The sequence below is a fragment of the Triturus cristatus genome, chromosome 1_2 (assembly GCF_964204655.1).
Source record: "Triturus cristatus chromosome 1_2, aTriCri1.1, whole genome shotgun sequence".
In the NCBI taxonomy this organism is placed as follows: domain Eukaryota; kingdom Metazoa; phylum Chordata; class Amphibia; order Caudata; family Salamandridae; genus Triturus; species Triturus cristatus.
In genome coordinates, this window is record NC_140580.1 from 439,031,230 (window position 1) to 439,056,559 (window position 25,330).

At 45.3% G+C, this 25,330-nt stretch overlaps 1 protein-coding gene across 7 annotated transcripts in view; it reads right to left on the reverse strand.

Annotated features, from left to right (window-relative positions):
- PLCE1 (phospholipase C epsilon 1) overlaps window positions 1-25,330 on the reverse strand; it is a 932,976-nt gene that overhangs the window by 390,712 nt on the left and 516,934 nt on the right. For all 7 annotated transcript variants that reach the window (XM_085605968.1, XM_085605952.1, XM_085605960.1 and 4 more), the window contains 2 exons: window positions 7,375-7,557; window positions 4,047-4,164 (listed from right to left, as the gene is read on the reverse strand). In XM_085605968.1, the coding sequence (XP_085462094.1) occupies window positions 4,047-4,164; window positions 7,375-7,557 (301 nt within the window). The remainder of the gene's footprint in view (window positions 1-4,046; window positions 4,165-7,374; window positions 7,558-25,330) is intronic.

The following is a 25,330-nucleotide window of genomic DNA, read 5'->3' on the forward strand; positions in this document are numbered from 1 at the left end:
TTGACTGTCTCCTTACGTTAGATTTATTGACTGCTTCTAAATTTATATTTTGTTATTTTCTGTGTATTCTCAAAACACTAGATTTGGTATTCAATGCACCAGCTACCTAGTTTCTCCGATGCATGAATGATATCAATCCGAAACAAAAACTGACAGAAATGAATCAGTGTGGGTATAATTGGTAGAGGAAGTTTTGGATTTTATGCATCTCAAAATGTAAAGATCTGAACATGAATCCTGACCTTACATAAAAAGTTGCTCTATTCATGTTTATAAAAGCAGTAGAGAACGTAGAGCAGAGGTTGGGTAAGGAAGTGCAACTCTGCACCACACAAAGGGGCTATATATCGAATTATAAATGGGTAACAGTGAATTACGGGATGTTTTCCATCAAGAGGTTCTGAGTGACATTGAATCTCGAGTGGTCTACGATGTCACTTAGAACTTTTGACCCATCTATAATTTTAAGTTATGTATAGCCCCTAAACTCATCATCCCCTACTTTCAACTGCTATGCAGGGGAGTAACGGGTTACCCACAAATACCACAGACCCAAATGTGAAAAATAAACACCCTACCTCTCCTTTCCAATACATGCTCTGTGAGAGGCTTGTCAGAGCGGCCTGAAATTCCTTTATGACGTATCAACAGCAGGTAACAGGCTTTGTTAACAACTACTGCTCCATCATAGCAGTTAAATTTCAGCCTTAGAATCTGGTGTTCACGCTGATGGCTTTCAGTGAGAGCCATACATAACATACAGAATTATAGATGGGTAATAGTGAATTACGAGGGTTTCTGAATGACATCAGATAGACATTGAGAGCAAAGCTAGAGTACTCTATGTCACTCAGAACACCACAGTGAAAAACAGCCACGTAATTCACTTTTTACTCATCTATAATTGTATGTTATGTATGTCCCAAGATCATCTGCCCTTGCTTTCGACACTACAAAAGGGCTCAGGAGTAATGGGGGACACATACATAATATGGCCTCTACTGTGGAAAATAAATGTCTTTCCTGCCACCCTTAACCAGACCCCACCACTTTCCCTGGTTCCCTTTACCCTCCTGCAGCTGTGCTTTCTGTCAAAGCAGACAAACAGCACTGTGCTGACAGGCTCTCAGAGAACTCTGACAGCCTTGCCTGGAAGGCCTTTATAATGTACCAACGGGTACCAACAGTGGGTAAGGAGTTCGTTTATCAACTGTTGCTAAGTCAAAGCAGTGAGTTGAGTTATCAGAGCCACACTTTAAGAAATTGGGTTAATGGTTGAGGGGGTGTAAACCCAATTCAAAGAAAGAACCACAATCCTAGTCAGGGTGAACCACAAAAGTCACTAAGTTAACCTGTTCTCAATCCGCTGGTAGCTTGGCACAAAAGCAGTCAGACTTAAATGCACTATGTTTAGCATTTAAGCAGCAAACAAACAGTACTAAAGTGAAAATACAACACAAAACAAATCCCAAACCATTTTAGAAAGATAGGATACTTTGTAAATAAATAAAATGAGACCAAAATGACAAAAATCCAATCAATAGAACCGGAAATATGCAATTTCATAGATTTAGGTAGATATAGCACCGGAAAGCACAAAGTGCCACTCCCGGTCATCTAGTCATGCTAGACCAGAGGAACGTCACAAGTTCAGGCCGACCCCGATGGACCATGGACCAGATACGGGGACCAGGTTACTCATGCTGAAAAAGTTACATTCACAAAGTCTGGCGCAAAGAGTTCTGTTCACGGTGGAGAAGGTCCCAAGGAGAAGGGAAAGCAATGCAGAAGGCCATCAATGTAGTGCAAAGAGTAGGTCTGGTGCTGCAGACTGTCATTGCGGTAGCCTTAACGTCCGATCGGGCATCGCTGAAAATAGTTTCTGTAGCTTCATGTTAGCGGGTACCGCGGACTGTCGCTGTACAGCGAAGTGCAGATCATGTGGTCGATGTAGTGAGAACAGTCAGGTTCACTGGCGCTTCGCATTGGCGGGTGAGTCGTTTGCTCTTGCAAACAGCCCAAAACTTCAGGATTTTTCCTTCCTTCACAAAGGAGTGAACTTCAATGCCAGCCAAGAGTCCACGACCTGGGAAAGCATATTGTGGCAATCAGGGACTCACTCAAGCAGAGGCCAGCATGGCTCAGGCAGGTCCAGTTGCAGCAAAGTCAGCTGGGCAGCTGCAAAGAGGCATTTGAAGCTTGTTGTGTCTCTATAGCTCAGAACAGAAGGTCAGCCAACTGACCCTTGGAGGTTAGCCTGGAATTAAGGGAAACGGGCCAGTCTTCCTTCACAGAGAACAGGAGAGGCCTCAAGCTGCAGGGTAGTCCTCTGGAGAACAGGACAGTCCGTCTGTAGTCCAAGGGTCCATGAATGTGCTGAAGAATAGTTCATGAGGACCAATATTACACTCCGTTCCATCTTTTGAAGTGGGAGAAATTTCTAGGCTACCCCCACATCTGTTTCTGGAAAGTTCTTCCCTTCCCCTGCCAAGACTCCAAGTCGTCAAAAGACTGGTGTCCGGTCCATTTGTGTGTGCTGAAGGGAGTCCTTTGAAAAGTAAGGGGCGGGGAACAGCTCCACCCCACCCATCATGCCAACACCCAGTCCCCTTTTGTCTCACTGTCTGTGAGGAATACAAAAAGGCCAGCTGCCAAACTATTCATAGTCATATGACCCAGGACACAGCCAGCAGGCACCCAATGGTTAGGGCAAGCAAATTCTAACTTTCAAAAAGGGGCATTTTCAGAATTGTCACTTAAAACCCGACTTTATCATTAAAGAGGATTTCAACTTACAATTAATTGAGTCCAAACTCGAGATCCCAATCTGTTACCAATCAAAACTCAGCATTATTAAATGTGATAAGGTAACCAAATGTTATCCAAAGGGAGAGACAGACTTTGCAGTAGTGAAAGATAAATTTAGGAGTTTTTCACGAGCAGGACATGTAAAACATAAAAATACGTCCTACTTTTTAAATAAAATACACACTGTCCTGTAGGCTGTTTAAGGCGTACCTTAGGTGTGACTTATATGTTTTAAAAAGAAAAGTTTTAGGCCTGCCAAAAGTTTTTTTTGCAAGGTAAAATTGGCAGTTTAAATGGACTACAGGATGCAGTGGCAGGCCTGAGACACATTTTAAAGGGATACTTAAGCTGCAGGCCCCCTCGTAGCATTTGATTTATAGGCTCCGGGAACATGTAGTACCTTAAACTAGGGAATTCTATGTAAATTAAAAATATGCCAATAAGGTGTAATCCAATTGTACCATGGTTTAAGGAGCAAGCACAAGCACTTCAGCACTGGTTAGCAGTTGTAAAGTGCACAGAATCGTAAAGCCAACAAAAATGACATTCCGAAAACAGGAAGGGGTTGGGGGGAGGCATAAAGTTTGGGGGACGATCAAACCATGGATTACAGATCTAACAAATACATAACAAAACAACCGACTTACTCAATCAGTATTAAGTTTGCCAACAGTCAGAAAGAAAGCATTCTCTAACACCACACATGCAAACACATAACTTGTGCAATAATAACTTAAACTTCAAATTAAATGCCAGCTGTTTTTTGGTGTGGTACGGAAACAAGTCAGACAGAACAACCTAAACTTCAAGGTGGATTAGGAAGAGGTGAGTCTTTAAATCTATCCTGATCGGGAGTAGGATTGAATCCCATCTGTTTTGTTTCAGCATGTGATTTCAGAGTGTTGGCGCTTTACAAGAGAAAGCTTGGTTTCTATAATCGTGACCGTGGGGTCTCTGATTTGTCTGCAATTGTTAATTTTCTTGTTCCAGTGCTGTAAGTGAGAGACTTGGAGGCAAACTGATATTATAACAGAATATTAAGGCGTCATACTAGGACAATGCGAATCGGAAATCATTTTTCATGATTCTAACATGAGTCTCAGCCATTAGACTAACCTGCCACCATTTCTTAGCTCTTCTAGAATATAAATGTACACTCATTACCAAGGAAGAGATTATGAAACACACACCAGACAGACCCTCATTAGAACAAGTTCACCCACATCAATTTTTCTCACCTGACTCTTCCTGTTCATCAATATCAGGAGGGTCAGAACCACTCCGTGAACGATACTCTTTATAACTTTTTGCTTTACGAGTCACCATCTCATCATCAGCTGCATCTCCACTTTCACCCTAAAATTGAAGGGAACATTTAAAAACTTGCAAATGAAAGATGAGCTATTCATTCCTAGCTCTAAAATCGACTGAAAAGAGAATTGCTTCCCATTCTCTAATGCAGTCATTCAGCAGAAATTCAATATGAAGTAGAGGAGAAAATACATTTTATACCAAAACATTTACGACCCATTAGAAAAAAATAAAACTGTGCACCCTGAATCATATTAACAAAGACAATCTCACATTACTTTTTGAAAAGTCAGAATATAAGGGCCAAGAATGAACAGGAGAAGGGTGAAATATCTCACCTATAAATGAAACATCTTTGAACCTCTTACAAAAAGCAAGCACTAGAAACAAAGCAAAAAAACCAAAGCCATGGAAATCTTAACTATTGCCAGTAAAATAAAAGCACAACAAACACTAGAAAAGAAACTGAGACATTATCAGAATAAAAGAAAATATAATAGAGCTATTAATTCAAACAAGCTCCTATAGATGAGGGTGTCATTTTAAGGAAAGCCATTGGCCCGCTGGCTCAGTGGCTGCCCACTCACTTTTAAGATCCTTGTCTACAAGAGATTTCAAAATCTACTAAAGGACGGTTCAAAGACATTGGAAAAATATGAGTGAATATTTCAATAAAGGGATGAGTTTTAATACTCTTATGATGCACAGGGAGTTGGTCATATTTTATAAGGTTAAGATGGCCGTAGCTTTGCAGATCAAATTACGCGGATGCCATAACTGTTGCATACGATAAGCCTTCTAATAATATTTGTACTACTCTAAGCGTTCACTGGCCTTAAGCGGCACTTTTACTGTACTACATATATTTCTTTTGGGTGGTCTGTGAACTCTTGGGAAGTATGAGATTCCTTGGGCAGAAGCCAGTACTTATGAGTTAGGTTTCCACTTCTCCTAAGCCTCTCCTTTAGAGGGTCATATCACCTGTTGATTCTCTACCTTCCATAAATGGATATGGAATTCAACTATTCTTCTTTGCTGCATTGGTGTTAGAGTTATTCTTTCCTATAGTAAGGTGTTTTATCTTTCTTAAATTCCTTCCTTCTTTCTATGCATGTTAGATGTGTGCTGATATATGGCACCAGGCTGTGATCTGGGAAGTACCCAAACGTGGTTACATGCATTTGTTTGTGACTTTTACCACTCATATACATTTTGTTGTTGGCAACTTACAGCCTTACATTATTTTCTTCACGCCCTGGTTCTAATAGTTAACCTCCTTCAAGGATATTCTCTTACATGACCTCATCTTTCTGCTGTTAGCTTACATGGTTCAAGCCACCTCTGTTGCCTGTCTTGTACACATATGGCTGAATCTTTGTTCCTTTCAAACAAAACATTGTTGGAAACTGCGGTTTCTATGTCCAAGTGTTTTTATTGTTCCATCTTCAGATGCCTTCCTGTTGGGTTTGATGTTTGCAATGTTTCCTGGCTATTAGTCCCCCTGTGGTGTCTATGTTTGTGGCTGCATGACAAGGCAGTTTTGTTTTCATTCAGTTCTAGTTGTGTCCATTGACTGTAATTCCTGATATCCTTGGGGTTGTCCATGAGAAGAACAGATGTTGCCCCTTTAGTAGGTCAATATGCTGGAAGTTGAATTCCTGCTTTTAAGTCTTTGATAACGACATTCTTCAAACACATAAGAACAGTACTGCACTTAGGGGGTATAAAAGTGTTCCAATATTTTGTGCCTATTGTGTAACATGTTCTTTGTTGTGTTGTGCCAGTATCTTCCAGGTCTTTTATCCCTTTAATATTCTTCTTGTTGCTGTGGCTTGGTGCCAGTTTGTATGATGTGTCATGGACTGGCTTACTGCTCATAGCCCACAAAGATGTGCTCTTCACGGAGGTTGCTATTCCGGGTCTGTGTGCATAGTACAGTCAGTCTTTGGGCATAGTATAGACAATGGGACACCTGAAGGTTAAACTGTAGGCCTGCTGGTTTACATTTGAACTCCTACTGTTGATATGCCTACACACAGTTTGGAGTTCTTTCACACACTGGGAATACTTGCCTTGTGCATGTAAATGGTTTTAGGGTCCCAAAATATGAGTTTAAAATGTCGGACTTTAGAGGTCATCGATCAATGGCTCATTGCACATTCTCTAGCCTTCCAAAGTGGTGTTTTGGAACCAGCAATACCATTAGGGTCAAGAAATATTTGTATAACTACTAAGGGGTGTTAATCAAAGATGTGGCACTGCCTGGCCTTTGATCGCACAAAGGACTGGGACAAAAGATGAGCTAGGGATGGATAAAGCTAAAATTGTCCATCTTAGCGCAAACTAAAGTGATGAAACTATTCGGATTACTTTTTGCTTATCCTGGTCACAGTCCTAGGTTCCTTCTATTCTTCCTGAGCAGTCCATCATCTACATTTCTAGTGCTGCTTGTATATTACAAATGGGAGGTATGGGTGAAAGGTAAGGTCTTAAGACCTCATGACAAAATAACAGATGGAAGAAATACTATTCTATTTAAAGGAATAGTACAGATGCACGATTGACTTCTCTGGTCATATTAATGTTAAAATATTTAATTGTTTGAAGAATCCACTTACATGTCAGACAGACCCACAGTCATAGGGTGCTAGGTTCTTCTCAACCTACCTAACGAACAAAGGAGTCATTAATGTTTCGATGTGAAGAACTTCATCAAGTCCTCTTCACGGCAACGGTAAAGTGACATTAGTCCTCTTGACTAGTTCCCCTGATCTCTAGACATGAGTGCTGATTAAAAAAGTGTTGCTTATTGCGTGCCCTAGAATACTGATATCCCATGCAAAGAAACTATGTAATTTATTGTGATTTCGGCAATGCTTCCTTTAACTCCTCTTTTTATAAACCTGCTACATATGTCATTAGTGTGCACTTCACGCTAACACAAACAGTACGCTTTCATATAACTGAGGAATGGTTAATGACAGGACACATTTGCCTAAGTGCAATAATAGTGAAAGGACGGCAACAGTGGGACAAGCCGAAAACTCTGACTTCTTTGATGGCAGTTTTTGTAGCGGCTGTTTCTGTGGGGAAGTGTACAAGGCAACAAATGAGGAAGAAATATTTATTTTGCTAATATCACACACAGTGTTCAACCTATGGTGGTCTTTTTCTATCAAGGGAATAAAACATATATGTGGTTTTATTCACTATCATAGCATCACAAATAGAGACAGAACAACAACAGTATTTTACCCTCATGAGAACTTTCTTCTTTTTCTTGACGGTACTTATTGCCAGGGTGTTGTTTCTCTGGATACTTGGCTTCTCTGTGCTTTTTGTTAAGCTCCCGCCGCTTGTGTTCCTCGTGCTCCACCGCCTGCCTCCAAACAGTTCAATGGCTTGAGCCAGCGTTGGTCCTTCAAATCTACAATCCTCCTGCAGCAATATACACACAAAAAATAAGAACTGATGTTCATAAAACAATTTCCAGTATCAATGAGCGAGTTAAGGATGTCTATATTAATCTAACAAAAGCAAATAACAGGTTAAACAGTAGTCTGGAGCCTTGTTATATACATAACGGCATTTTAATGCAATATCATTTTGTACACAATGTTATAACATAATATTAGATTTCCCAATCATTGACGAAGTGCAGTCAATATCTTCGCTAGCTTATATAAATGCTTCGTTATGTGCTAATGTAAATGTTAGATTATGAGAAAATGTTTCACTTTTCATTCTAAATAGGTTACAACATGCTGGTGGGTAATCCATCAAATAAAAATGTCTCCAATATGACAAAATTAAAACTTGTGTCGCCGAACTCTTGAAACCTATAATTTACCAAATAAACAAAAAAAAAATGCGTTTTGACTACAAATTGAAACTATATCAGAGAAAGGATTTTACTATGTCATTGGACTTGTACCCATACACGTCAGTACCGGTTCATAATTTAGCTTCAGCGAATTTTGTAACAATATATTTATAAACGTTATTATGTAGCTGTGTTTAGTAGGTAAATGTTAAAAAAAAAAAAAAAAACCTTGCCTGAAATGCGTAGCGTCAGCTTTGTGACTTTACAAACTCATGGTAAAGGAAAGGAAACCTCCAGTACTCCTTAATTCGCCAATGATTTACATCTGCATGCACACCCCACAAGAGGCCGAATCTATCCACCATGACAGGCACTGAAGAACATGTTACTTATCTTCGGTAACGATATATCTGTAAGAAACATTAGTTAGTTATAGATTCCTTACCATAGAGTTACCCCCAGGCGTCATACTGGATCTAGAAGTTTTTCGTCAGCAGTACCTCTGCGCGTTGGAAGGTGGTGTTGGTCGGCTCCGTGTCAGTAGTTGGCGGAGTGATGACGTTGCGGTAGCTACTTAAACGCCGCCCTCGCGTGCTAACGTCAATTCTGTGCACGACTTTCTGCACCAGAAACGCAGAGCCATGCAAGACACTGACCACTGGTGCACAAAACTAGGGCCCTGAAAAGATATCCTTAACCCTAGAAATCAGTTCGCAGAACGGGGAGGATGGGTGGGGCGGTAAGGACTCTATAACTAACTAATGTTTATTACAGATATATCGTTGCCGAAGGTAAGTAACTTGTTCATCTGAAAGAAACACGTTAGTTATAGATTCCTTATCTTAGAATAGATACCCCAGCAATACCAACCCCGTAGGTGGATCTGCGAACTAATATTACACAGAAATTCCTGGAGAACAGAACGGCCAAAGAAGCCATCTCTCCGGACTTGGTTGTCTAGGCAGTAGTGTTTCGTAACGGTGTGCAACGATGTCAGCTGCATGACAGATGTCATTCTGAGGAACTCCTCGCCCTAAAGCAGTAGTGGCTGCCGTCGCCCTGGTGGAATGGGCACGCAGCCCCACTGGAGGCTCCTTCTTTGCCAGAGAACGTATAGGCCTTGATACACAAAACAACCCATCGAGAGATAGTCCGTTTGTGTACGGTCCGACCTTTTTTGGTGCCCACGTAGCCAACAAGGAGCTGGTCATCCATCCTGAACTGTTTTTTTGCGGTCAGACAGTCAGCACACGTTTTGGGTCCAGACGGTGGAGCCTCTCTTCCTCTTTGGAAGGATGCGGAGGCAGAAAGAAGGTGGGCAAAGTGATGGTCTGACCAATGTGAAAGGCAGTGACAACCTTTGGAAGAAAGGATGGACGGGTCCTGAGGACAAATGTGTCCGGATGCACAGAGAGAAAAGGAGGCTTTGAAGAAAGAGCCTGGAGCTCACTCACTCATCTGGGAGAGGTGATGGCCACCAGGAATGCAGTTTTAAGAGTTAAAAGCCTCAACGGCCAGTGGTGAAGCGGTTTGAAGGGAGCGCACATTAAATAAGATAAAACCAGGTTCAAGTCCGACTGAGGCATTATGAAAGGAATAGGAGGAAAGAGATGAGTTTTGCCTTTCAAGAAACAATTAACAACCGGGGACTTGAAAAGAGAAAGCTGATCTGTAAGCCATAGGAAGGCAGAAATGGCCGAGAGATAGCCCTTGATAGTGCCCAGAGCAGAGCCCTGCTGGGCCAAAGAAAGAAGGAACAAGAGAACCTCACAAAGAGGGGCAGAGAGGTGATCCACAGCCTTTGCTGTGCACCATGCAACAAATTTGTTCCATCGACAGGCGTATACCATCTTAGTCGAGGGACACCTGGCTGCCAAGATTACATCGCAGACTTCGGGAGGCAGGTCAAACGACGTCGGCTGCGGCTGCCCCCGCTCAATCTCCACGCAAGGAGGTGGGGCTGGACAGGGTTGGGTGGAGGACCGTCCCCTGCTGTTGCGACAGAAGATCCTCCCGAAGAGGCAGTCGGATAGGAGGATCGACGGCCATGTTGAGCAGCTCGGGATACCAGACTCTTCGTACCCAATCCGGAGCCACAAGAATGACTTGAGGTCGGTCGCGCCTGATCTTCTTCTGCCCAGAGTGCTGAAGTGGTATAAGCGGAAAGGCATACAACAGACCACAGCTCCACTCGCGACAAAAAGCGTCACCTAGCGAGTGCCACCTTGGAAATTCCAACGTGCAGAAGTGCTGACATTGCGCGTTCTCTTTGGTGGCGAATAGATCTAACCAAGGCTCTCCCCACTGTCGAAAGAGACCTTGCACTAAATCTGAGTGAAGACGCCATTCGTAATCTAGCATGCACATGCGGCTGAGCTCGTCCGCCCTGGCGTTCAGGGAACCTGCCAGGTGTTGAACCAACAGGAAAATTAACTGATGTTCCAGCCATGTCTAAAAGAGCAGGGCCTCCTGACATAGGGTCCACGACCCCACCCCGCCCCTGTTTGTTGCAGTACCACATGGTGGGGGTGTTGTCCGTGAACACCTGCACTAATCTTCCCCACACAGAGGGAAGGAATGCCTTCAGTGCAAGTCGAATCGCCCGGAGCTCCAAAAGGTTGATGTGGAGCCCGGACTCCGCCAGAGACCATAAGCCTCTGATCTCCACCTCTCCCATGTGGCCGCCCCATCCCAGAAGGGACGCATCCTTAACCACTGTGTGGTCTGGTTGGGGAAGAGAGGGGGATCTGCCGCTGACCCAATCCTGGTTCGTGAGCCACCACTGCAATTGACGTGCTGTGCCTCAGAGATCTGGACACAATCAGACAGATTACCCGGATGCTGCGCCCACTGGAACTTCAGGTCCCACTGCAAAACCTGCATATGCCACCTGGCATGATCTACCAGCAGGATGCAGGAGGCCATGAGGCCCAGCAGTCTCAGGGTCATTCTGACCAAAACCCGGGACAGAGGCTGAAAGATCAGAATCATAGCCTGAATATCCCAGACTCGCTGTTCGGGAGGATAGACCTGAAACTGCGACGTGTCCCTAACCGCTCAGGTGTGACTTTGGCACATTGATGGAAAACACCAGCGAATGCAGGAGATCGGCCGTAGTCTGGAAGTGGGAAACGACTGCCTGGGGCGAGCCCGCCTTCAACAGCCAGTCGTTGAGATAGGGGAAGACAAACCTCTAATCTGCGCAGATGAGCTGCGACCACCGTCATCACTATCGTGAACACCCGAGGGGCGCTGGTAAGGCCAAAGAGGAGCACGGTAAACTGAAAATGCTTGTGTCCTACCGTGAACCGCAGGTAATGCCAGTGGGCCGGCAGGACGGGGATGTAAAAATAAGCGTCCTGCAAGTCCAACGCTACCATCCAGTCTTCTGGGTCGAGGGCAGACAAGACCTGAGCAAGCGCCAACATCTTGAACTTCTCCTTTTGGAGGAAGCGATTGACGTCCCTGAGATCCAAGATAGGACGCAGGCCCTTGTCCTTCTTGGGGACCAGAGAGTAGTGGGAATAACAACCACGACCTACTTCTGGGACAGGAACGCGTTTGATGGCTCCCTTGGCCAAGAGAGCTGTAACTTCCTGCTGGAGAAGGGCCAGATGATCCTCCGACATGCGGTGGTATCACGGTGGCATGGCTGGAGGGGTAGTCTCGAAGGGGACGGAAAAGCCCCTTCGGACTATTTGCAAAACCCACCTGTCCAACGTGATGGTGTGCCAGTGGGGAGGTGATGGCGATTCCTGCCGCCCACTGGCGTTTGATGGGCCGGAAAGGTGGGACTAGGAGGGTCTGGAGGCTGCTGCAGGGGGGGGGTTGATGGACTGGGCTGCCCGCTGGCCCCCTGAACCATGATATTGGTTCTCACGTCCCCGGCCGCGCGAGGTTGGCCAACCTGCTGCGGCCTGTGGCTCTGGGAGGGACGCAGGGGGGCACCCCTTCTGAAGCCACAAAAAGGGTGAAAAGCAGACTGCGCTGGGAGGTTGGAGAGGCCCAAGGACTTGGCCGTAGCCCGTGAGTCCTTGAAACGCTCTAGGGCATTGTCCGCTTTGTCGCCAAAAAGGCGACGGCCATCAAAGGGCATGTCCATCAAAGTGTTCTAGACATCCCCTGAAAAGCCAGTCAAACTCATCCAGGCGTAGCGACTAAGTGCAACTGACGTTGAAATTGTCCTGCCCAGAGAGTCGGCGGTATCCAGCACACAACGGATGGTAAACTTGGCCGTATACCTCTCGACAGCGACAGCCTGGGAGAGCACTGTCCGGGCCTCCTCCGGACACTGGGGCAGCACCTGCGCAACCGTATCCCACACAGAGTGAGAATAACAGCCCGAAAAATATGTGGTGTTTACTGACTGCAGTCCCAAGCTGGCGGAAAAGTAAATTTTCTTCCCAAGATGGTCCAGCTTTGTGGATTCCATCTCCGGGGGAGCGGTAGGGAATGCGCTCTTGGAAGTGGAGACTTGGACCACCAAGACCTCCGGGGTGGGGTGTTGGGAGAGGAAAGTGGGGTCGCCTGGAGCGGGGCGGTGGCGTCGGGCAATCATCCTATCCACGGGTGCCCCCGTGTGGGGCCTGGACCACGTGCCCAAAAGGACGTCTGTAAGGGCTTCATTAAACGACAGCAGGGGCTCCGAAGATCTCGCCGCTTGCTGAAACACTTCTGTCAGGAGGTTAACCCTGACTGCCACCATAGGAAGCTCGAGGTTGAAGACCTCGGCCGCCCTACGTAACACCACTGCATATGACGCTCCCTCCTCCGTAGCCACGGTAGGAGGAGAAAATATGCCAAGGTCAGGAGAGGTGTCAGGAACATTGGAATCCCCCAGTTCCTCTCTCAGATTCCATCTGATCAGTTAAAGGGTCACCTGACCCCTCCCAGTCCTCCTCTTTCTCAGGTTGCTAATCTGGGCAAAAAGGGACCCCAGGAGTGAACAGGGGCACAAAAACCCCTCTTGGCGCCGGATCCGGCGTCCCCGTCCAGCGCCGGTTCCACATCGGGATGGAGGCCGGGGTCGACGCCGGCTGGGGGACACGACCGGCGTCGGTTGCGGTGCCGGAGGAAGCGGCGCCAGTGAAGCTGTAATCAGGTCAACCGGCACCGATCCGGATCCAGGCCTGGATCCACGGGGGCCTGGTGGCGCTGGGGCCGGAGCAGGCGGTGAAGAAGGCCTAGGTCCCCCAACCGAGTTTGTGGGGCCCGAAGGCACGCCAGCGGTTCGGGTCACACAAAGATGGCATGCATCACTTCGTAGAACGTACGAAGTTGAGCGGGAGTCGCTCCGGGAAACGTGAAGGGAGGGAAGCCAGGAGCCAACCCCACGGGCTCCGGGCGCGGAGCTACAGGAGGGGCACCGCCCACATCCCTCGTCGCGTCAGCCGACCAACGGGGAGAAGTCGAAGAGCGACGATGCTTCTTCGACTTCTTTTTGTGCTTTGACTTACCCCACCCTGAGTGCGAGGACTTCGATGGCTTGGACGAGTGGTGATGGCTCTGCGACCAGTCCCTTGACCTCCCTCGCGACCGGGACCCTGAACGGCGCAGAGCCGACTGCCGGCGCTCAAGCAACTTTCGGGACCACTCCAGCAAAGCTTTCTGTGACATCGACCGGCAGTCAGAGCAGGACTTGGGGTTGTGGTCATGCTCCAGGCAAAAGAGAGACACACGGTGCGGATCTGTAACCGACATCAGTCAGGTACACTAACCGCAGGCCTCGAAACTGGGCATCCCTCATGCACCAGGAGTCGGTAGACTCAGAAAAAAAGTTGACAAAAGTCGAGAAAAAAGTCAAGTCAAAATGTGACTGGAGGTACCACTCTCTCCGGATCTGCGCTGGATGGCGCAGAAAAAGAAAGAACGGACGTCAGCGCGCGAGGGGGTGTCTCAGTAGCTACCGCGACGTTATCCCGGCAACACGACACCAACGACGAACACGGAGCCGACCGACGCTACCTTCCGACATGCAGAGGCACTGCTGACGAAAAACTTTCCGGATCCGGTCTGACGCCTGGGGGTAATTCTAAGGTAAGGAATCTATATCTAACGTGTTTTTTTCAGACTCTGGCCTCAGAATGGTGATAGGCATAATCTAAAGGAAGCGATGCAAGTGTTGCAGCAATGAAGCCATATTTTTGTTACGGAAGTCATACCATTCAATAGCAGAAATACATTTTCTTTCCAAAGTATCAACCAATCCTACACTTACAAAAAGTGGACGTTGGAGATGTTTAGTTAAAAAACAGTGATGTCAATATTTTTTGACAATCATCCTTACACATTAGAAAACAGGGAAAGACAGATCAGGCAAATCCGTCTCAATCTAGCTACAGATGCGCAGGAGTAAAACCCCAGAGAGTGATATTTTAAAGAAACTGCTAAATATGAAAATCTTGAACCTGCTGTGTCCTCTTTTTGGATTAAAAATGGCCAAAATGTAATAAAAATGAAGCAAGGTCTCCATGGTTGTACTAGTCAATGTCACAAGCTATTTAAACATCCTTGCCTCCTGAGGCTTTTTTCACCCCTAGTCTTGAGCCTTTTTTGAGATGTTTGGAACAGTTTAAGCTTAAACAAAATTACCCATAAACAAAAAGTATCCTTGTAGAGAATGTTTTCATCTGGAAATTTATGCCCAGATGGCTGATTGATAAAACTACGTGCATCATACCCTTCTGGTTGCAGGGGTATAAAATATGTGTGGGTTTCCCAGGAACACATGATACCTAAAACAGTCAACAACTGAGGCTGCAGCTTGCAATATTTCATTGTATACAGACCATGCAACAATTCATATGGTAAAATCTAATGAATGAAACATTGATATGCAGGAAACCTTTGCATTTTTTAAATGTGACCAGGATACTGAATCCAGAAATTGTGATTATCTTTACAGCTCTAATTTGAAGATTACCCATACTATCATGTAATTCAGAGGGCATTTTGAGGTGTGCATTCTTTCTTGCACATTGGTGTGCATTTAGAAGCAAAAATGGGGAAAATTCAATTGAAATACCAAAGGTTCTGTTATTCTGTAACCCCACTCTTCTATCCCACTAGCACAGCTGAGCCTACCGCTCACAACAGGAAAGCCCCCAAAATACAATATAGAAATATCAACATTGTTTGCCTGGAAACAAACTCATTATGGTCATGTTGGTAGCTGCCATATTTGGGTCTTGGCTGTCACCTAGTGAAACCTACTAGACCTAGACATTGCTGAAAAATAAGCATCTAGGAGATTCCAGGTTAGTATGACATGCATGGATTCCAAAACAGTTCTTTACTCTTCAAACCCTTCAAACCTCAAACGTTGGCTATGACCACACATTTTGCTCAAATTTCTGTGAGGAAACATTCTGCATTCCTCAGGGATCCACACAATTCCTACTACCCAGAATTCCAACACTTCTCCCAGAAAAAATGGTACTCCAATCGTGTGACCGGGCCTACCACGTGCCCAAGGAAACGACGAACACTGTGACCATATAAAGTCAATGTGGTCTTTGGATGGTCAATGGTTTGGTCAGTTCTTGTGGCAGTACAAATGTTATTGCATATGTAGGCACCAAGACCAATGAAGGGACAAAGGGTAGAAGGAGGGGTTGGGACACAGACTCAAGAAATGGACAGCAGGAGATACAGATAATGAGACAGGCATGGGTGGAAATACAGGCATGTAGAGAGAGAAACTTGACAGAAACAAGGGAAACAGAGGGTACCAGACAATTAAATCAAGCAAGAAAACACTGCACTGAAAGAAGCGAAATGGAGAAATGGGAAGTGGCTCAAAAGAGACAGAGAAAAGCCAAGGGCTGATAAATGAGAAACAAGCCCTGCTATTGGGAGAGTAGTAAAAAAGTAAAAGGACACAGGCAGCAATGGAGGTAGGAAGCTGAACGGGATTGCACACTCAGAAGAAAGATAAACATACCAAGGGAGCCAAAATGGCTATTCGCTTATATAGTACTATGCACAGAAAATAGCTTTTGGTTATGGATCAAAATGCAATGGCATCAGATACCAACAGCATGAGTCTTTCTGTCTAGACAGTCAAAATGTTCTTTTGTTTATCCCACCTCTTAAATGTCTATAGCTTCTATAATAACAAAATAGCATAGAAATTACCAACCTCAATGCTGGCAAATCCGAAATATCATAATGGCAATCTATGCAGAATAAACAGTCCTAGGCGTCTCCACACTAATGCTACTCCAACACATTCAAAACAAAAGTTTACAACTTTGCAGTCAATGTTAATACATCCGAAGTGAAATACTATATTTTTATTTTATCTTGTCCTTCAGTTAGCAATCCTCTACCAGAAACGGTGTCAGCAAGATCTATATAGCTATTACACTCTAAGGACTACCAAAGAACACATTACATTTTAATATATCAATTTAAGAAACAAGTAACAGCTCCTGTTTGGTGCCACCTGCACCTCGGGGCGTGGCGCATTTAGTTGCGTCTCGGGCGGGAGCATTCCTCCCCCCTCGGTGCACCAGATGTGATTTCCGCACGGGGCTGGCCAGTGACATCATCTGAGGGCGCGAGGCTTCCCCCAGGACGATAAAAGCGGCAAGCAGGAGCAAGGCCATCCTCTTTGTCCCCTCCAGCGTCTCCAGAAGGTGTAGACCTGCAGCAAGTAACCCACCCACCCATTCTTAAGACAGACTGTTTGGAAGGGGTCCACGGGGTCTCAGGCAGCAAAATAGCGGGGGATACCGAGATGGGGACTTTTGTAAGGACTGACTGACCCATTGACAGTGGAAGCATTCAGCGGGGCTCTGGGCTGGCGGGAGGGGGGGACTGACCTGCTGGTGGTCCTGGACATTCTTGCCCTACTCGAGATACCGGAGTTAAGGAACGCTTGAGGGTGCACCTGTGTTCAAGAACCCCGGTGGGGCCAGTGCGTTATTCGGTGCCCTGGTGTGGTAGTTACCTCTGGGATGGAGGTTGGAGAAAGTTGCTACTAATGACTGCTGGTCAATGTGATACATCAATGCTGTCGGATGCCCTGGGTGGTACTCAGGGGCCAATGCAAGTTGGGGCCTGCTTGCATAGCGAGCACAGGGGGTGTTAACCACAATGTGGGTGTCTTGATGGTTAATGCAATGTCACAATGTAAATACAGTATTTCGCCTATCGTAACTTTCTGAATATGTTTGCATATTTTGGTCCTTCATAAGACTGATTTTAAGATTTTGAACAAATGGTTGTTGTCCCTTATGCCTGAATAAATGATCAAAGTTAAATATGATCACGTTAATTTGAAATAAAGGACTACACCATGGCTTATCAACAATCGGTGTTTTGGTCACTCTGTTAGACAGGATTGTGGGGAGGGTGTTGAATAGGGGGCAAATCGCACGTTGTATGCATACTATATAGAAAAGGTATGGCAGAGCTTGAGATGGCGAATGTCCGACACTGCGACTTCTCTTTAGCGCCAATAATCCTGTGCATTGAAACCCTAACCGCCATTGTTCCACTTGTAGAAGGACAGGACCGGCTGCAGGCAAAGAAACGTCCAAACTCGAACTGTTGGATTACCAGATTCAAGTGGATTGCAACGTGGGGCTTGGCAGAGGGGGCCGCGGTACGCGTAGGTGGCATCTACACTGCCTTAATCGGGTTGGTGCGTGTAAGCTGTGCCGCCTGCAGATAACTGCTTTAAATGTAGCGTTTGCAACTTAACAATAATACCTTTCCTCTCCCCCTCACCTCCCTCTCCCTACCCATTGCCCCTCTGGGTGTCACAGCAACGTTTCTAGAACTTTAGAGATAGTATGACCCAAGGAGCTGGTGGGATTGTCCAAGGAGAAGCAAGGCCAAACCCGGATTGAGGCTGGTCCCTAAACAGTGCGAGTCCTGCAGTCTGTGGAATAGGCATTGAAAGGGCAAACTGAAAAGTTTGACACTATACTTAAGGCTACTCTTGAAACCAAATCAACATTGGAACACCAGATTGACGCAGTAGCAATAGATGTACGCATGGACCAAAAAAAGTTAGCAGGCAGAGTAACTAACCCATATCAAGTCTGCACTTTCTGTGGTGCTTTCAAAAATGAACTATAGTCTAAATTCTAAATTCACAGAGCTGTCCAGCACAGTATAATTATTCTGCAATAGGGCTGAGGACACCGAGGTTTGCCGAAAAATTGTCCAGCTAGTACAGGAGATGATGGAGGGGCAAGACTCCGAGAGCTTCATGGAAGAATGGCTTCTAACATTTACGACGTAGTGATGACTCTGTTCTCTGCGGTGGAGTGGCCCCAGAGTGCCCAGTTGCCCTCCACTCCGGGATAATTCGTGGTCCTTTTCTGTAGTTATCGGAATAGAGATCATATATCCGTCAGGCCACTGGGATCTAGATAATGCACCGATTCATTTATTTCCATACTAAACTACCCTGGAGCAACGCCAAAGAAGGGCCTTCCTGGAAGTCAAGGCAGCATTACCACAACATGATACTCGATATGCAGTTTTATTCCCGGCTAAACTGCGAATAATCAAGAATGTCACACACTTTTCAACAACGGTTGAGGCGTGGCAGTGTATGGAGACCACCAAAAAGAACAAGGAGGAATCTCAGGCCGGAAGGTGGATAGGGAGGGCACATGGCCTCTTCTAATGGACGCCCTACGGAGCAGCACACAACACAAGCGCATGGCAAAGTGATACATGCGCTATCACAATATAGGGATCAAAAGAGCATGACTTCTGGATTGGAACACACACAAGGAGGATAAATGTATCAGTGCATCTATCACTGAGATAGGTACTATGATAACACCCATGACTCAGGACCTCTTCAGTTGACTAAAGGGGTGAGAGCTCTTATTGCACAAAGATGGACATGCCAACAAGCATACAGGTACTCGGCTTGAGGGATTACACTGGACAAACGGCTGCCCAGGAATTAACCACTCATCATGTTGTAAGCGGGATGGGCAGAGAGGGCTCATGTGGCTTAAAGACAGTAAGAGGACAATGATTTTTAGCGTTTTGCATATACTTCTGTCTTGTGCACAACACCCTCCCTTTCTTTTCTTGATGAGACCGAAGATATCGTTTTTATATGGTTGGGAGAGGCGAGGTAATCAATCAAACCTTAACAATGAAGGAGAGAACTGTTATACCCAGAGTGATACAAGAGGGCAATACCCTGAACATAATTGTGTGTTCGGGGAGGGGGACTTTGGTAGCGTGGAACATATATCACTGCACCAAATCAGTGTTTGATTTAATCTATTTGGAGTACTTCTAATGTTTTAACCTGGTTGAGAAATCATGAGGTAGAGAATGGAATGCCCATGGGGTGCCCTATAAAATAAAAAAGACATGACGATACAAAAGGCAGATATATCATGCTGGATGGTATGAACTTGACCTTAGCGAGTTTGTATGTCCACAGTGTGAATCAGATGACCTTCCTGACAGAATACAAGGTTCACCCTGATAAAGAAGAGGAGATTATAAAATGATATTCAACATGTCCAAGAACAGTTTTATCCCACCACTGCAGGGTGCCACATGAGGGAACACTGCCGGATAGTTTTCATCCTGGCTTCGATACTGGCAGCTTTCGGCGGCCAAGAGAGAATGACAGAGAGTAGGGACTACTCACTTTATGCTCACATGCATAAAATATATGCCAGACTGAATATGTTCTTGGCTCATACTCAGAGCTTAATTTGAGCCTGTGGTTGTGGGGGCCACCTACGCGCATTTTTGGGGACAGTCATCAGACATTTCCTGATGCCAAGCGAGGGAAAAACACAAATGGGAAAGGAGGAGAAAGGGAAAGACGGAAAAACCATCACCGAGGGAAAAAGCAGAATCCAGCAGAAGTGAGAAAAAAGGGCCTAACGCCCCTGGCAGTAAATTAAAGAGGCCTGAAATGGATTCAGGCCCACAAAGCCATGGTATTCAAGAGTGGACGCTGAATAGCACCAGCTGTGGACTTCTAGATGCAGCTCTGGGCACCGGCACTCATTTTTCAAATTAAGCACTGCTTATACCGGATCTGATATATTTAAGCAAACCAGTGTTGAATCCTAATCCGCTTTGGTTGAATGCTGAATGCGGAATGGCTCGCCCACCTGGAGATTGCAGGTGCAGGGACTACTGAATCCTCACGTTAGGGCCATGATTTAGGAACTTATAAAATATATTTATTTTTTTTAACCACTAAGGTATGATTACAAATTTGGCCAACAAATGGGATGCCTTTAAGGTGCTGATCCAAGGAATGTGCCTCAAAACCCGGCTCTCTGTTTATAATTGGCATTGTCATGAAGTTGGACAGAATGGTGCAATGAACTCCTTTTTGAAAATTAAATGGTGTGCTCAATGCAGTATCTGAGTGTAGACACCCTAAGCTGTTGTGAGAGTTAAATAATACATTTAAATAGACAAAATAATATCTTCCGAAAAGCCTTTGAACCACAAGAAAGACGCTTGGACCACATAGTCCAAGCAACTGCCATGGCTCACTAATTCTAATGACTCCCCCAGTTCGATGTCCTGATTAGGCCCCCAAATAAACTGGGGTTCAAAACAAGTCTACAAGCTTTGAACCACCAGAGAGGCCTTTTGATATTAGAGATGATTTGGCTTCAAGGGCACCTTTGTGGTTTTATTTTTTATTGTTGTATTTATTAGGTCATACATTACAATACAAACATGTTTTGCTTCCAGAGGATAGTTCATTAAAATAAACTATTACAAAATACACAAACTTGAAACATGAACTGGAAAGCATACTGTAAAAGAAAAAGTATTGCAAACCATTTTTTATCCTAATGGAGCCAAAGAGAAGACATTCAGTGGACATAACAACCACAGTTCCATATCACCCATAGTACATTTACAGCAACAGGTTGTTTATGCAGGTTGGTTACATACGTCAGTGCCACAATTATCAACAAGGCCGGACTGGTCAGCAGGGCAAGCGGGCAATTCCCCGGGAGGCTGAAGCCCCAGGAGGCTGGTGTTAACACTTGGAGGCTGGTTTCAGCCTCTAGGAATGATTGTGCTCATTACCAATCGCGTCTGCAACTTGAAAGAGTTGCTCTGGTTCTAGGGCACATTAGCACATCTGCCCATGCGGGCTGAAATGTTATTTTTTGTTAGAGCTGTTTCAAGTTTCCAGTCCGCCCTGTTTATCACTTCGCATTAACATTTACCCCAGGATGTCCTCTGCAACAGGCTGACTGACTGACTGGTATTCTTATAAAGCTCTCGATTGCCAAGGCGTCTTGGTGCTGAGATGAATTGGTACTGATGCACAGACACGCCAATCTAAGCGCTTAAGGGAAAAGCCAGGTCTTGACCGGTTTCCTAAAGCTAGACCTATTGGATTGTAGTCTAATCGGAGTCAGGAGGGAGTTTCACAGCTTGGCTGCTTGGTGGTAAAAGCTCCTGCCGCCCCATCTAACTTTTTTTTATCTTAGGGACCAGTAGCAACCCTGTATTGGCTGACCTCAGACTCCGTAGCTGTGAGTACCAGGAAAATAGATTTTGGATATCCATGGCATCTCCTCCATATAGCACCTTGTGCACAGGGCAGAGGGCTTTAAATTTTACTTGCTGAGAGACTGGGAGCCAATGAAGCTGTCTGATGCTAGTAGACGTAGGGTGATGTTTGGGGGGAGCAAGCAGGACACGAACTGCTGCATTCTGCATATCTGCAGTTTAGCAGTCTGGCCTTTGTCTATTCCTCGGTATAATGCGTTCCCATAGTCAATTCTAGAAAGGACAAGGGCTCCGATTACCGTTTTCCTAAGAGTTAGTGGAATAAACGGCAGGATTTTGCGCAGGAATTTCAGGGTGAAGATGCAAGAGATTAATTGATTAATTTGTTTTCTAAACTTTAATTCGTCGAACATAAATCCAAGGTTCCTAGCCTTAGTCACCTGAGCTGGACAGTTCCCAGCCTCAGAAGGCCACCATAGTTGGCTCCATACTAAAGGACCTTTGCCAAACTCAATAACCTCGGTCTTTTCAGTGTGAGAAAGTTTGAGTTCATCCAGGCCATAACAGCATTAAGACAATTAAGAAAGCGGACGGCTGTAATGTCCACTCTCTACATATCCGATACCATTATCTGGGTATCATCAGCGTATGAGACTAAGGTAAAGGCCATGCTGTTTGATAAGTCTGGCCAGAGGAGTGACATATATATTGAAGAGCTTAGGTGACAAGGCTGACCCCTGTGGCACTCCACACGGGAGGCACAAGTTTGCCAATTTAAGACCATCCCAGTGAATCAGCTGTTCCCTGGATGCCAAGAAGGAGGATAGTAGGGTTAGAGCCGTCTCTCTGATACCTGCTGCCTTCAGCCGCTGCAGCAATACCGCATGGTTGACAGTATCAAATGCTGCCGATAGGTCAAGCAGAGTGAGGAGGCTACCCTCCCCCCCCCGATATCCATCAGTTTTTGGATTTCTTCTGTGGCCATTATCAAGGCTGACTCGGTGGAATGTCGTGATCTGAAGCCGTGTTGGGTAAAATCTAGAAGGAGATTACCGTGTTAATAGTCAATGAGTTCCAGATTAATGGATTTTTCTAGGTATTTTGGTTGGTAATGGGAGGCACGATATACGGCGGTAGTGCTTGACCTTTGTGGGGTCTAGTGTAGCCTTCTTCAGGATAGGCCTGATACAAGCCTTTTTCCATAGCTGTGGATAGACCCCCGAGCTAATAACCGCGTTTAAAAGGGGAGTCATATGGACACTAATTTCCCTGGAAACCAGGAGCAGAATAGAAGGAGGGCAGGGGTCCATGGGCGAACCGGACTTTGTCAACAGTAGCAGATCCTCCACTTTCTCTGCCACTAAAACAGAGAACGTTAACAGACTGCTGTGAGTGGATTGTCCTCCAGGGAATCTTCATTATTTTCAGTTGACGTAAATACTGTCTTTTGAAGTTCCTTATACACTATCTGTACTTTATTTTGGAAAAAGAAGGCAATCTTATCCACAAAATTTTGGTCAGGTTAAAAGTGGCTGTCCTGCGGACGCTTTGATAAAGCTGTAACCGTTTTGAAAAGCTCCTTCCAGGAGTGTTTGTCCGCCTGTATTTTACTTGTAAAATATGACATTTTAGCAAGTTTTATAGCTGTTTTATATTCCTCCAGGGCTAGATTATAGTCCCTTCTAAGTTTTTCACTGTAATCTGTCTTCCACAATCATTCAAGACATCTGCATTTAGCTTTTATGGGTCTGAGCTCTGCTATATACCAAGGTGCTGACGCTTGATTTCTTTGAGGCTGCTTGGTTACTTCTGGGGCGAGCCGATCTACTGATGAACTAATCCAGTCATCAAATTTAATTGCTGACTAATTAGAGTCCAATAAATGTGGGGGGGGAGGGGGTGGGGCTGCTTCCAATTCTCTTTTTTGAATAGCTTTCCACGGGCGGGATTTGACCTTAGGCGGTCTGCGCTGATGAGGTCTGCTGATTATGGGATTAGCTATATTAAAGTGTATTGCATTATGATTGGACCACAGTAGAGGCATCACGTTTATCAGGCCTATGTCCTGGTTATTGGTGAATATGCCGTCAGCCCATATCCTGCAAGATTGTCCACCAATGTGGCGGTTTCAGGATTATTATTGACTTCAAGGTGGAAATTAAAATCCCCTAAAATTGTGTAGGTCCGGGTATCTAGACATGACTCAAGAAAAGTCTGAAGTAAGCGGATGAAGGTGGTCTGTGTCCCTGGGGGCCTGTAAATAAGGAGCCCCAGGAAGGACATGGTGTTGTTCCATTTAATGCTAAAGGTCATCGCCTCAGCTTCCAATAATGGTGCCGGTTCGATCCACACTGCGAAATGGGACCTGTAGATAATAGCTATCCCCCCCCTTTTTTCCCCACCCTGTCTGTACAGGCTACCTGGTAGCCTGCGGGTAAAGCCACGTTCCAATCCGGATCAGAAGCGTTATTCGCCCAGGTCTCTGTCCCAGGGATAGAGTCTGTAGCCGGGTGGGTCTTCCCAGCCAGATATGTTTGATATAATCCCCAAATGTTCTTGGGGCGTCTTCGGGGGGGAAGCAGTTCACTGAACAGTTCCGTCTGAGTATTACAATACAACATATCCCATGACCACTCCTGTATTATGGGAGGTGGGCCACGCGACCAACACATAGCTAATCTGGGCTTTGCTATTAACACACCCATTTCAATCAAGCGTCTAATATCCTTTTTTATTTTCTTAGTGTAGCCCAGCAGGAAAACCGATGGATCTGGGAGCATGGGGACCTCTGTGATGTCACTCAGTGTTTGGAATACCTTTTATCAGAACTTGCCGATTGTTGGGCATTGCCAAGCTATGTGTATGAAATCAGCCGGGCAGTTCCTGCATCTCTCACACTCAGCAGTCTCCCGCAGCACATAACAAAATAACCTTTCCGGGGTATAGTAGACTCTTTGTAAATATTTAAAATGGATTAGACGGTCGAGGCCATTTAAGGACACCCGACGAGTCGCCTCACAGCTAAATCGCCAAACATCGTCTATATTCATACCTAGGTCCCTTTGCCACTCCAGCCTAGATTTTGTGTAGAAATTCTTGCGATATGCCTGGATATCTCCATAGATACTGGACACTAGTTTAATAGGGGTTTCTGCTTTCAGTATGCGTGTGAGTGGGGTCCCTTTCATGTCCTCACCAAGTATCTCGCGCAGCGCGTACCTCACCCTATGGTACTGAAACGGCACTAGTGGGGTGGCTACTGTGCCTTCAGGAACTACCTCCTCTCACGTTCGGACTTTTTCTTCCAGGAAAGGGTCACCCGCCTCCTTTACACTTAACGCCTGCAGTGCCTTGAGCGCTGCACGATCTCTACTCATAGGGAGCCAGTCGCACCATTCCAGTGGAACCAGTGGAGAGTATAGTATGTTACAGTACAAGGGAACCTTTGTGTGTAGACACTTTCCTTGATTAGGTTGTAAGGTCCCTCTGTAAAGCCTAGTGAAACAAAGTGAATTATCAATACCCCTGGGTCCTTCACTCTACCATTATTGGTCCCATGCTAATTCTGCAGGCGGTTGGGGCTCTTCTGGTTTTGAAAAATGTGTGAACTGGGATTTGCTATATTTTTAGGTTTCTTTTTGATGCAAGTCATGACATTTATTTGGTGTTTTATATATACTGTTGTCTGTAAATGTTGTGTTCAGCACTTTATTGTATAGAAATGCATTTGAAGATGTATGTCATGCTCTCTGTATTGTTTCTATATGTTTGACAGGCATCTTTACACTGATTGAATGGAGTGTTCTGATTTATATTGAATAAGAATAAAAGAAATGATATGTGATCACATTGATTAAGAGTTGTGATCAGTCACTTAAAAAAGGGCACAAGGTTGTG